The sequence below is a fragment of the Neophocaena asiaeorientalis genome, unplaced genomic scaffold (assembly GCF_003031525.2).
Source record: "Neophocaena asiaeorientalis asiaeorientalis breed wild unplaced genomic scaffold, Neophocaena_asiaeorientalis_V1.1 scaffold148, whole genome shotgun sequence".
NCBI classification, from domain to species: Eukaryota; Metazoa; Chordata; class Mammalia; order Artiodactyla; family Phocoenidae; genus Neophocaena; species Neophocaena asiaeorientalis.
The window spans coordinates 6,617,670-6,630,218 of NW_020174050.1; the positions used below are offsets into that span (position 1 = coordinate 6,617,670).

General features: G+C 40.1%; 1 protein-coding gene across 1 annotated transcript in view; it reads left to right on the top strand.

Moving 5' to 3' along the window:
- The window catches only part of BMP2K (BMP2 inducible kinase), a 121,283-nt gene that overhangs the window by 838 nt on the left and 107,896 nt on the right, over positions 1–12,549 (top strand). Inside the window, exon 3 of the mRNA XM_024754097.1 lies at positions 9–206. Coding sequence (XP_024609865.1) covers positions 9–206 — 198 coding nt within the window. The remainder of the gene's footprint in view (positions 1–8; positions 207–12,549) is intronic.

Below are 12,549 nucleotides of genomic sequence, written 5' to 3' on the forward strand. Positions count from 1 at the left end.
GCCGGCAGGTGAGGGAGGGCTGGGGTGTGGCGGTAGCTTCTCCAGGTCCTCGCCCGCTTGTCTCCTCGCCTTCCCGGCTCACTCTAACTCCTTCTGCCTCCTCTGCTGGGCCAGCGGGGGCTTTTAGAGTAGCTCGGGCTCTCGCTTGTAAGTCGGCTTTTCTCGCCGCCGGCAACTCTGACCTGTGCACAGTTCTTTCAGTACGAGTTTGTCATTTTCAGTGCTTCTTGACGCAAAGAAATAAATAGGAAACGTCTTAGCGAGTGCTGCGGTGTCATGATTGGACCAGTGACTCATTAAAGGGTCAGATCGAGCAGGATTGGGGCTCTTACCCGCTGTGGCTCAGGGGGGTGTCAAGCGTTGGCCTCACCACTCGCGACGCAGGGCACAGGACTGTGCAGCCCCGGGTGTTCAGCCTGGGTTTGCTGCTGCTCAGTCATCAGTTGAAAAACAATTTATTTCTGTGCGTGCGCGTGATGGAGGTGATACTTTGTCCCAAATTCAGTGAGTAGGTTGCTTTGGGGGAGCAGGTAAACTTGAAGTCCACTTATCTTTGTTTTTTAGAATCTTCTCTATCATGCAGGGTGCTAGTCACACCCTTTCGGTGTGTCTTGTTTGATAAGACTTTAAAAGACGATATGAAAGCAGGTTAACTTTCACTTGAGAAGTTTTGTGTTCGATCCTTCATTATCTTTATCAGACTATGTCAACAGTTGAGAGTCTGCTTACAAAAAAGTTTGCTCCATTAAAAAAAAATCCTACACTTTTAGTTTTGTATTTCTTGTATAATTGGCTTGTAAGAAATACTCTTGTTTCATTGCATGCTTCACTGACTTTTGAGTTTTTAACTGCAGAATGATATTACAAAAATACTTAAAAATTTCTCAAGAAATAATTTGTTGATAATTTGCCCTTCTAAGTTTCAAGATTAAGAGAGAAGAAATCAAAGACAGTAGTTTTGGTTCTCTGAGGGTCAGTTGATGTGGTTTGGAGACAGTAGACAGGAGATTCCACTTGTGTTTTTTGAAATGCCATAAACAATAGCAAATTAGTACAAAAGAAAAACCAGAAGATTTTTGTCTATACAATATTCTAAAGAGAAAGAAATCTTGAATTATTCAGGATGGATGTCATTGTTTTGCAAGCCATTGCCCCTAATAATGAGCCTAGCTGAACCTTAGGTGGGAGGAGGATCTTTAGCTTGTCAAATAATGAATGTATGTATGGTAATTGGTGTTGATAGACGGATTTACCATGCTGTAAAAGTTCCTAGTTCTTTATTATACGTTAACTTCAAGTGCTTGAGTCGTAGATTAAGCTATAGGTTTTAAGAAGACATGGCTGTTAACTCACATGCTGTACTTCTGTTTTTGAATTGTTGTAATAACTGCAGGGTGGCTTGAATAATATTACTCACTTCATTTCACTAAATCCCAGATGGGTCTTTTACTTAATAAGAAATCATTGACATTTCATCAAGTTAGACTTTGGTAGCTTCTACCGCTGCTCCATGCATGTCCTGTCATTACCCTGAGCAAACCATTTTCAATAAAAAAGAAGTAATTTTGGAAGATGCAAATACAAATGAATTTCAAAAGGGGAGTGCTCAAGCACACACACACACACAAATTAAAAAAATGTTTCAGTCACTAATGTCACTGTTAGAGTGTTCCACTTACTTTTGCCATAAATTTGTCATTTCTCTTGAAAAAATCCGTAATCAAGTGCTAGGAGGAAGCAAGCGTTGAACAAACTCTTTTAGAAGATGGCGCTTCCCCAACCCAACACCCCACCTCCTGGAACTAGGCTTTTGGCCTTCCCCAGAGGGAAGGCTGAGGCCTAGGCTTTGTTCCTTGTGTATTTCTTCTATTTCAGCACGCACACAACCGAAATTATCTATATTCGGTTTACTTTTTGATCCTGACAACATATTGTTATTTCATAGGCTTAATATCATCTCTTTTTTCCAAATAAGTAATGCTACAATTTAGATCAGATGTTTAAGCACAAACGTGGTTTACATTCAAGAATGATCATTCAATAATTTACAGATACATTTGCCCAATTGTAAGATTAGGGCAAGTTCTTGTGAAAAGGCGTTACTGTAGAGTTTAGAGTACCTGAATTGGGAAGAGGTGTACCATTGAGTGGGAAAAGGGTAGAAGCAAAGACAGACCAAAAAACAAACTTAGTTGATTTTACATTTTTGCTTTGTGTCAGTGTTGTTTAAATAGAGGCAAGACCCTGTAGATGCTGTGTCCTGAGGTGTTTTTGCCATGCTACTGCAAATACAGGCAGCTTGCTCAGAGTGACCTCTGCAGTGTCTTTGAGTCTTCAATAAACCTGGTGTGAGTGCTGCCGCCCCCCTCTTCAAATACATACTTGATTCTCATTATTCACAGTAGTCACGTTCTATAAAGTCGCTGTGACCAGTGATTTAGCAAATACTGAATCATTGTTCCTAGGGGAAATAGTGTCAGGGTACCGCAAGCCTGTGTTTACAGCATTTTTGTCAACCAGTCACTGTATAACCTTGTTTTATGTGTGTTTCTGTTTAAAGACACCTTGTTTAATATATATTGTTGACTTGTTAACATTGAACTAATGGTCAACAGTACTGTAACTCATGCCTAAATGAAGCTTAGTGAATACACAGATTTTCTCTGTAAGGGACATCATAGCCTTCTTGCACTAAGAAACGCTAGATGGACAACACTTTGGCTCTATGCTTGGGGGCTATTTTAAACAACAAAATCACCAATAAAAAACACAAAAATGAGAAAAACATGACACTACATAGACCTTGAAAAGGTCCCTTGTTTATAGCAGTGAGAGCTGAAACAAGGCAGAGCAATACCTTGTTGATTCCAGCTGGCTTACTCAAAATTTTCACCACTATGCGCATGTCTGCAAATAACTATGAAAGTGCCATTGTATTGATATTGGGATATTTTATTGATTTCGGGGATACAAATAAATTTTAGCAATTAAGCAACTTCACAAATATGAACTCTCCAAATAATGAGGATCATCTGTATATGTATGTATGTATAGGTATGTGTATGTATGTATATATTTACATGCACATACATGTTTTATATATTATATATATTTTAAAAACCCACATTCTCAGGAGTATACTTACGTTGTATGTTATAACTAAACTATTGGTGTAGTTTCCTTTCTGAAATATTATACACTTTGTATCATAATCTCTTTCTAGTTAAGTATATAGATGTTTGAAAATGCTGACAACTTGCACCTTTTTAGTTCTTGCTCAAAGTTGAGAGGCTATCACAATGGGCCATTTTTATGGTTTTCCTCGAAAACAATTTAGTTTCAGGAGTGGAATTTCAGCATCGGGCTGTAGAAATGAGGTAGAGCTATACGTGAATTTTAGCTTGAAACAGTGTCAAATTGTCAAACACATATAATTCAATGTAACTGTCCAAGTTTTTACTAAAATGTAGGACTGCTTTTGGATCATATACCTCTGTATACCTTCAGTGCTAGTCAGAAGAATTTAATATTGATTGATAATGGGAAGAGTGGGTTGTCAAGTAGGAGAGTTTTTCCCCTAAGTGTCTTTGGTGAAAAGTGGACTTATGGGGAGCGTAGAGAGCAGGACACCATCCAAAATTTGTTAACATAGTCTAATGATGAGGTTATGGGACTGGATAGGAGTGGTATTTAAAAAAAATTTTTTTTTTTGCGGTACGCGGGCCTTTCACCGCTGTGGCCTCTCCCGCTGTGGAGCACAGGCTCCGGACGCGCAGGCTCAGCGGCCATGGCTCACGGGCCCAGCCGCTCCGCGGCACGTGGGATCCTCCCGGGCCAGGGCACGAACCCGCGTCCCCTGCATCGGCAGGCGGACTCTCAACCACTGCACCACCAGGGAAGCCCAGGAGTGGTATTTTGAATATGATTGGATGCATAGGACTTTCTGACATGGGCATGGGGGTTGTTGGCACTGTCGGTAATTGGAGGCCAGGAATTTACTAGAGTTTGTAAAAGTAGCTCAGTAGCTCTCAGAGTTAACTGCTTAGAGTAGGGTGAATTTGGGCTAGGTGTCAATTCTTATTGTTAATTTTACAGGAAGGTAGTAAGGTACATCTGATCTTGCAGGATAAATCAGTAAGAATCTTTAAGCATGGTATCTCATTTGCAGGAATTATCTGTGGCTACCCAGTAACATGGAAGTAAAAGTTCTTGAGAGATAACAAAGCAGAGCGGAGGATTTAGTAAAGATATCAGCAACTGTTACTATTCCCTAACTCTTAAATGCTTTTTTTTTTTTTAAAATGCCAGGCTCTGTACTAGGTGCTATTTATACAGCAGAGAACAAAACAGGTATTTCTCTGGCATTATGGAACTTACAGTCTAGTGTAGAAGGTAAATATTAAACAGAATTAATCAGGTTAATGTAGTTAACAATTTTGATAATTGTCATGAGAAGAAAGCATAGGGTTTCATGAGAGAATAACTGATTCAATTTGTATTGGAGGATGAAGGAAGGCTTGTTTTGTTTTTGACATTTTAGCAGAACTCTGAAGTATGAGGAGAGTTAAGTAAAGGCAGAGGTATGAAGGTGGCGTGGTATGGAGTATGTCATGAAGAGAGAAATTCCTATGTGGGGAAGAGTTTCAGGAAGTGAATTGTGTCCAGAGCTATGGACTATCATGAATGAATCACATGGAAGAAGGACCCAAGGTGGTTTTGGAGAGGACCAGGATCCAGGTCTTTGTATGCCATGTTGGGGATTTTAGATTTTGTCTGAAAATGCAATGGGAAGCTACTGAAGGATTAAATTAGGGCCGTGACACGCTCTGATTTGTATTTTCGTAAGATCGTGGTGTTTGCTCTATAGAGACTATTTAAGAGGTATACAAATTAGGTTAGTTAAGATGATGGCAGTGGGGATGGAGCCTAATGTTACTAATGCGTGAATGGGAAGACCTGGTTGTGGATTGGATGGAGGTGGGTGTTGTAGGAAGTGTGAAGAATGACTTGCTTATGTACTTCTTGGATGAAGGAGGTGCTATTTATTGAGATGGGGAAGAGTAGAGAAGGAACAGGTTTGGGGGTGTTGGGAGGATATCCAGTAATTCCAGACATGTTTAGTTGAGATATCTGAGAGGGGAAGTACATGTCAAGTGAGAAGTTGAATATATTTTCCAGTACTCAGCAAAGGTGTTTGGACTTAGAGACACATACTTCTGATTGGTGAGCATTTGGCTGTTATTTTAAGCCCGGGAGAGGATTGCTGTAGGGAGAGGGTGTAGAATGAGAAGGGGAAGGCTCTCATGAAGGACACCTGTGGAACATTGGTCTCAGACATCAGAGTTTACCAGAATCATTTATTTAGAGGATTTGCTAGGGCTTGGCAAAACACAGATTGCAGAGCCTGACCTCCAAAGTTTGATTTTGTATTTCTGGGCGGAGCCCGTAATTTGCATTTCTACCAACTTGCTCATCAATGCAGATACTGCTGCTCCAGGAACAGTGCCTTGAGAACCGGCGATTTAGAGTAGGCAAAGACTGAAAAGACTAAAAAGGAGCTGCCAGAGAGGCAAAGGAATACCAGGAGAATCCGATGCCTTGAAACTCAGGAGTGAAGGGGAGGGAGGGAGCAGTTGTGTTGCTGAGAAGTCATCTTACTTGGTCACATTTTTTTTTTTTTTTGCGGTACACGGGCCTCTCACTGTTGTGGCCTCTCCTGTTGCGGAGCACAGGCTCAGGACGCGCAGGCTCAGCGGCCATGGCTCACGGGCCCAACTGCTCCACGGCATGTGGGATCTTCCTGGACCGGGGCACGAACCCGTGTCCCCTGCATCGGCAGGGGGACTCTCAACCACTGCGCCACTAGCGAAGCCCTGGTCACATTTTTTTGGCCAGGCATTCATGATTGTCCATGCCCAGTCGTTCACCTACCTTGTGAATCTTAGCTGTGGTTATTTCCTAGTAATGCTTTTTGCTCCAGCCACAGTGTGTTCCTCTCCTCCTTGCTCTGTGATTGAATCTTCTGTTTGCCTTTCACTCTGCTTGTGACTGTCTAATCCTAGCTTCCTAACTGCTGGCTATGATCACTCCCTTCTTCCTGTGGACATTTGTAGCTGTTTGCTTTTTTTCCCCTTATCACATTTAATCTTTTGTCTTGAGATACAATTATGTAAGCACTTGGAAACACTAGGGCGGTTAATTATTGTTCCTGTCTCAAGGCCCCTAGCAGATAGTAAAATTCTTGAGGCTGAAAGGACTCTGTATTAATTGCTTTTTGTGTCATAAAAATTGCCTCACTGTATGATGGATATTCAAATACTTTTCAAAGGAAATGATTTTTGACTTTTTTTTAAACCAGAATTCTTTAATAGAATTTAAGACCTAATTTGCAAATTAAGAAGCACCAGTGGAGGGCTCTTTAGTTCTTGTCCCCTCAAAGGTCTTCTGCTTAAGTCTGGGGACCCTGAATTTTCTACTTTGGTGAAGACAAAGTTTCAAGACAAAGTTTGTTTAAGGCAAAGTGTTGTTTAAATTAGCTTTCTTGAAACAACAAAGAAAGAATAATGTGGTTGCCCCCTTAAGTCATCTTTCTCTATTGACATTATATTTTTCTTTATTTGGCAAAGGTGGTGAGTTAAAATAAAAGTATTTTTACGTGCAGTTGTGAAATTGTTTTATATTCTACAGTTGATTTTGACAGCCTTTTTTGGATGGAGAGCTTTTTGAGGACAGGGTCTTATTTATTTATCTCTGTATCCTTCCTGTCCAGGAATTTTTTGTTGTTGTTGAATTGAAATATCAGGAAACGTTGTTTCCTTTTCTGTAACGCGTAGTTAATACCTGTTATGAAGATCAACAGGTAATGTGTGATTTTGACAAGATAATTTGTGACAGTACCTAACAGTGCATGCCGAATCTCTCAATCAATATGGGTTAGTTTTAGGTTCAGATTTAGTTACAAGCTTTCAATGAAATCTGATTCTGGCATTGTAGTAACTTGCTTTTAGATTAGGTATTACATTTATCCTGAATTAAGTTTCACATTTATGTTTGTAAAAAATCTGAATCATTTTGATGAGATAATTATTATATGGCATTCAGTCACATGTAATTTTTTTGTTTCAATCAGCTGTATAGAATTTTGACCTTGATAGCAGCATATGCTTTCACAATAATATGAAAGTAATTTGCAGCAAAGGATATTATGTAGAATCTTATTAACAGATCCTTCTCTTTTGGGTTGTTTATGTTACCATTGTAGGGATAGCGCCTAAGATGTAAATTTGATTGTCTGCTGATATGTTTTCTCTAGAGGTGGCAGTTTTTTTTTTTTTTTGCGATACGCGGGCCTCTCACTGTTGTGGCCTCTCCCGTTGCGGAGCACAGGCCCCGGACGCCCAAGCTCAGCGGCCATGGCTCACGGGCCCAGCTGCTCCGCGGCATGTGGGATCTTCCCAGACTGTGGACACGAACCCGTGTCCCCTGCATCAGCAGGCGGACTCTCAACCACTGCGCCACCAGGGAAGCTCGAGGTGGCAGTTTTATTCAAGGACAAGATACTGACACTAAAATAATTCCCAATTTTCAGCACTTCAAAAGTATGTAGTGGAAACTACATTTATCTCCAATAAAGGGGCTAAATTGCACTGGTATGTCACATTTCTTTGCTTTTAGCTGTAGTCAACTTTGTGTGGTCAGTGCTGGGCAAATTGGAAAGGTTGTCTTTGGTTATTTTAAAAATAATGGAAATAAATTAATACTTGTTAGTATTTTTCCATTATGGAGTCTGCAGGAGGGATAAATAGAAAATTGATGTTGTTAGTACGAAGGAACATACCAGAAGGTAGAATTGATGTCTGTTCTTACATTGATTCCTGATCTTCTTTAGTGTTCTTTACTAATCTTGTGTATTGTCTGGGGTTCTCTTTCACCCCTTCTCTCCTTTTTTTTTTTTTCTTTTTGATCAAAGCTTAAAGTAGAACATACACATTTATTAGAACACGTTTGGTAGCTATCAAAATGATTAAAACCTTGATGTGGAATTCTGACATTAAGAGTCTGAATGGCAATTTCAGTGCTGCATAAGGTTTCATCAGCAAAGGCTTGAGACTGCTCATTCCCTGATTTTTTATCCTGCATCCATCTGGTGAACCATTTATGTACCCACAAGCCACTATTTTTAGGGGACTCAGTTGGGACACTGAGTGGTTAATGACTGAGCCGTTTTAAATAGTTGGGCACTTAGTTAATTTGGAGATTCTCTGTCTGTGTGTATCATCTTTACAAATGAGCTCACTCAGCACATTTATGCTAAGTTTCAAAACTCTGTAGGAAAGTGGTTGTTGGGCCTTTCCACAGAGGGATTTTGTTTTTGGAATTTTGGGTTTGTCTTAGAATTCCAGTAACATTAAGGGCATAGTTTGGGACGTAACCTTTGGAGAGGCACTTTGCAATGGATATTATTTTAAAATGTGAAAAAATTGTCGCTACTAGTTTTCCTATTTTAACATTATATTAAAATTTGAAATGATGCCTTCTTGGAGGAAACTATTAAAAAAAAAAAGGCAAAACTTGGAGTCGGGCCAGCTGCCAATCCCAGTTAATGCCACTGACTCACATTGTGACATTTTTTTAAAACTTTTTTGCATTTACTTTATTTTTTAATTAACAACTTTTTTTTTATTATTTATTTATTTATTTATTTATTTTTTTTTCGGTACGCGGGCCTCTCACTGTTGTGGCCTCTCCCGTTGCGGAGCACAGGCTCCGGACGCGCAGGCTCAGCGGCCATGGCTCACGGGCCCAGCCGCTCCGCGGCATGTGGGATCCTCCCAGACCGGGGCATGAACCCGCGTCCCCTGCATCGGCAGGCAGACTCTCAACCACTGCGCCAGCAGGGAAGCCCTATTATTTATTTTTTTATGTTTTTTGGCTGCATTGGGTCCTTGTTGCTGTGTGTGGACTTTCTCTAGTTGCGGCGAGCGGGGGCTGCTCTTTGTTGTGGTGCACAGTCTTCTCATTGTGGTGGCTTCTGGCTTCTCTTGTTGCCGAGCTCTAGGTGTGCGGGCTTCAGTAGTTGAGGGGGCGTGGGCTCAGTAGTTGTGGTGCACGGGCTTAGTTGCTCTGCTGCATGTGGGATCTTTTTTTTTTTTTTTTGTAGTATTGTGAACATTTACGTATAATTAAAGTTCTTCAAAATCAGAATTTTTCAGAATCATCAATATACCATAGTCTACCATTCCAATACAATTTTTTGTTGAACTTATTTCCAGTTTTTGACATTATAAATAGAAAGTAAAGAACATCCCTGTGCAAAAAGCATTGTCCACACATTGTGACATTTTGACCTCAGTTTCCTCAAGGAAAAAAAATGAAGTGGGTAAAGATGAACCTGTAACATCCTTTTCCATTTTAGCATTCTCTGATTCTGTCTATATAACTGAATTTTACTTCTGCTGATAAGAGAGGAGCATGAGAAAGGAGGGATAATGATGAACAGTTTTAGGATTGAGACTGTAATGAAAGGTTTGTGTTTGATTATCATGCATTTGAGTTTTTGGGCAAACTTCAATATAGGGTAGCAATTTATTTTTTATTCCACGGTATAAAATTATTTCTTAATCATTGGGAAAATGTCTTTTCTAAGAAGTTGCCTTATGTGGTAGCCTTAAGGTAGGAGATGGGTGCTCAAATAAAATTGTGTGGCATTTCAGAGTACTATTTAATTTCAAAGGATGTACGGCCATAGTTGCTGCTTTTGTCATTTTAGTAACTTGTGTTCTCCAGGTGACTCATTTATAATATATGTATTTTAGAGGGTATCTGGAAGTAAAGAAACTTTTTTGTTTTTCAAGTTTTTATTTGTAAAGAATATATGAGGAAGGGTATGGTTATACTTTATCTGAGTGAGTTTACAGACAGAAAATTTAACCATGATATGTGTGAGGCACATTACTTTTGTTTGTAGTGCTGTCAGCTCTAGTTTGGGTGCCTAATGCTTCTTAAAGAAGTATGTTCTTATGTGGACTATCCCTCCCCTTTTAGGCTCTTTACTCACCAAATCAACACTTGTATTCCTTCAAATTTATTCTCTCTGAAGTGGACTTCTGATTATGTCACCCTCTTATTTGCCTAACCAAGTGAAATGCAGACTCATTACTCTGGGATTCAAGGTCCTCTGTAATGTGACCCCAAGCCCCTCTCCAGCCTTAATCTCTCACTCCAACCCTAGGTGTATATCACTATTGCATATGTACTTGATACCTTCTGCACTTCTCTGATGCTTTCTCATGCCTGTTTTTCAGCTTATGTTGTTACATTTGCTTAGAATGCAGACACCTGCCTCCCCAATCCTGTTGAAATCGGATCTTGCAGAATACATTTAAAATACAGTTAGTTATTTGCAATCTTTATTTTTCCATGAAACCCTGTTCGCAACCAAATGAGTGTAATTATGCCTTCCTTTGGTGCCCTGTGTAGCAACTCTTGCTCATATTGCACTTATTTTACACAGCTTTGTTCTATTTCAAGAAAATGTCTAATAAAAAGTTTCCTCTACTGCAAGATTAAAAGCTCCTTTAAGGTTTGGCTTATGTTCATCTTATATCTCTTGGAGTGCTGTACTCATGATAGGTATTCAGTACATTTGTAAGAGATTGAGTTTTTGAACTGAACAACAGTCAGAAGGCCAGTAAAAATTTACTGTAGGGCTTCCCTGGTGGTGCAGTGGTTGAGAATCCACCTGCTGATGCAGGGGACATGGGTTCATGCCCTGGTCTGGGAAGATCCCACGTGCCGTGGAGTGGCTGGGCCTGTGAGCCGTGGCCGCTGAGCCTGCACGTCTGGAGCCTGTGCTAACAATTGACATATTTGTCAATTGGATTTGACATATCCTGCTGTTCAGTTGATATTTAGGAGCAGATTGGTCCTGTTTTTCAAGTTGTGTCCCTTTATAGAAATTAAAATAAGTAGATATATTTGATGATAATGTAGGTACAGTATTATCTAGATGGATGAAAAAAATACAACCAGATTTATTTTTGGATTTCTAGCTTGTTTTATTTTTGTTATGATTACAGGAACAGTACATCTTTGTTTTGTGCGTACTACATTGCTCTTTTTATTAGGTATGACTCTCAGAAATATTCCAGCCTAAGTTCCCTTGACCCATGGCATCTTTAAGAAAGCTACTACTGTGGGACAGAGAGAGCAAGCTGTGGAGGCCTAAAGTATGTGCTCCGAGTAGCTAATCTTAAGAAAGTAATAATGTTGGAAATGATCAAGTGGCTATGGCTTTCTCTTGAGTGGCTGATAAGTACCAAGGTTTAATGTGACAGCCAGAATCTAAGAGAATGAGAGATTAGCAAGAAGGGGGGGGTCTCATCTCCTTAATGCTCTGTGTGAAGGAACATATGATCATTACTTTGGGAAACCCCTCTGACTAGTCTGTGATATCAGAAGTGATCATTTTCTAGGTAGAGAAACACTGAATTTTTTTTTTTTTTTTAGATTAGGAAATTTGTAGCCTTTAGTGTAACAGATCAGAGGGTAGCATGCTACCAAGTCTTTATGCAGTTTTCTTAGTAACTAATCATTATCACCCTCAACATTCTTCTATTTCTTCTTTGGTTTCCTGGAAGAGAGGTTTCCAGCACACTCCTTTGCTTGCCTAATGGCTGTATTTACTTATTTTCCTTAATTTTTTTGTGGTTGGGCCATTGTTCAGGCTGGCTGGAGCTTTTTACATACTTAAGTATTGTCTTTTGAATGAGATGGTCAGTGGTTAGTCTAAATTTTAATATTCATTCTGGAATCATTAAGATATTAGTACGAAAATGACTTACACATAATACAGTAAAATATTTTACTTAATGAGTGTTGTCAGGACTATTTTTCTAGGGAGTGGGATTATGCATCACTGGTCATGATCCACTTCTTCATTCTCTGGCCTGCATAACAGAGTCTTTCCTACTGAATGTTAATGGCCTATCTATTCTTTGTGTACAAAAAAATGATGCCACTGAGTCATGATCAGTAGGACGTGTGTTTTGAGTTATTTTTCCAGAAGTAGGATGAGTATGTGCTTAGCTGTGCTTAGGCTTTTTTTAAAAAAAAATTAATTATTTAATTTATGGCTGCATTGGGTCTTCATTCTGTGCGCGGGCTTTGGTTGCAGCGAGCGGGGGCTACTCTCCATTGTGGTGCGCGGGCTTCTCATTGGGTGGCCTCTCTTGTTACGGAGTGTGAGCTCTAGGCATGGAGGCTTCAGTAGTTGTGGCATGCGGGCTCAGTAGTTGTGGCTCGCAGGCTCTAGAGCACAGGCCCAGTAGTTGTGGTGCATGGCCTTAGTTGCTCTGTGGCATGTGGGATCTTCCTGGACCAGGGCTCGATCCCATGTCCCCTGCATTGGCAGGCGGATCCTTAGCCACTGTGCCACCAGGGAAGTCCCTGTGCTTAGGCTTTTAATAGTCTCTTTTGTGATCAATGACAGAAGTTTGTAAGATAGTTAACTAGTGTTGTACTGCAGTAATATAGACCTAAAGAGGTTTT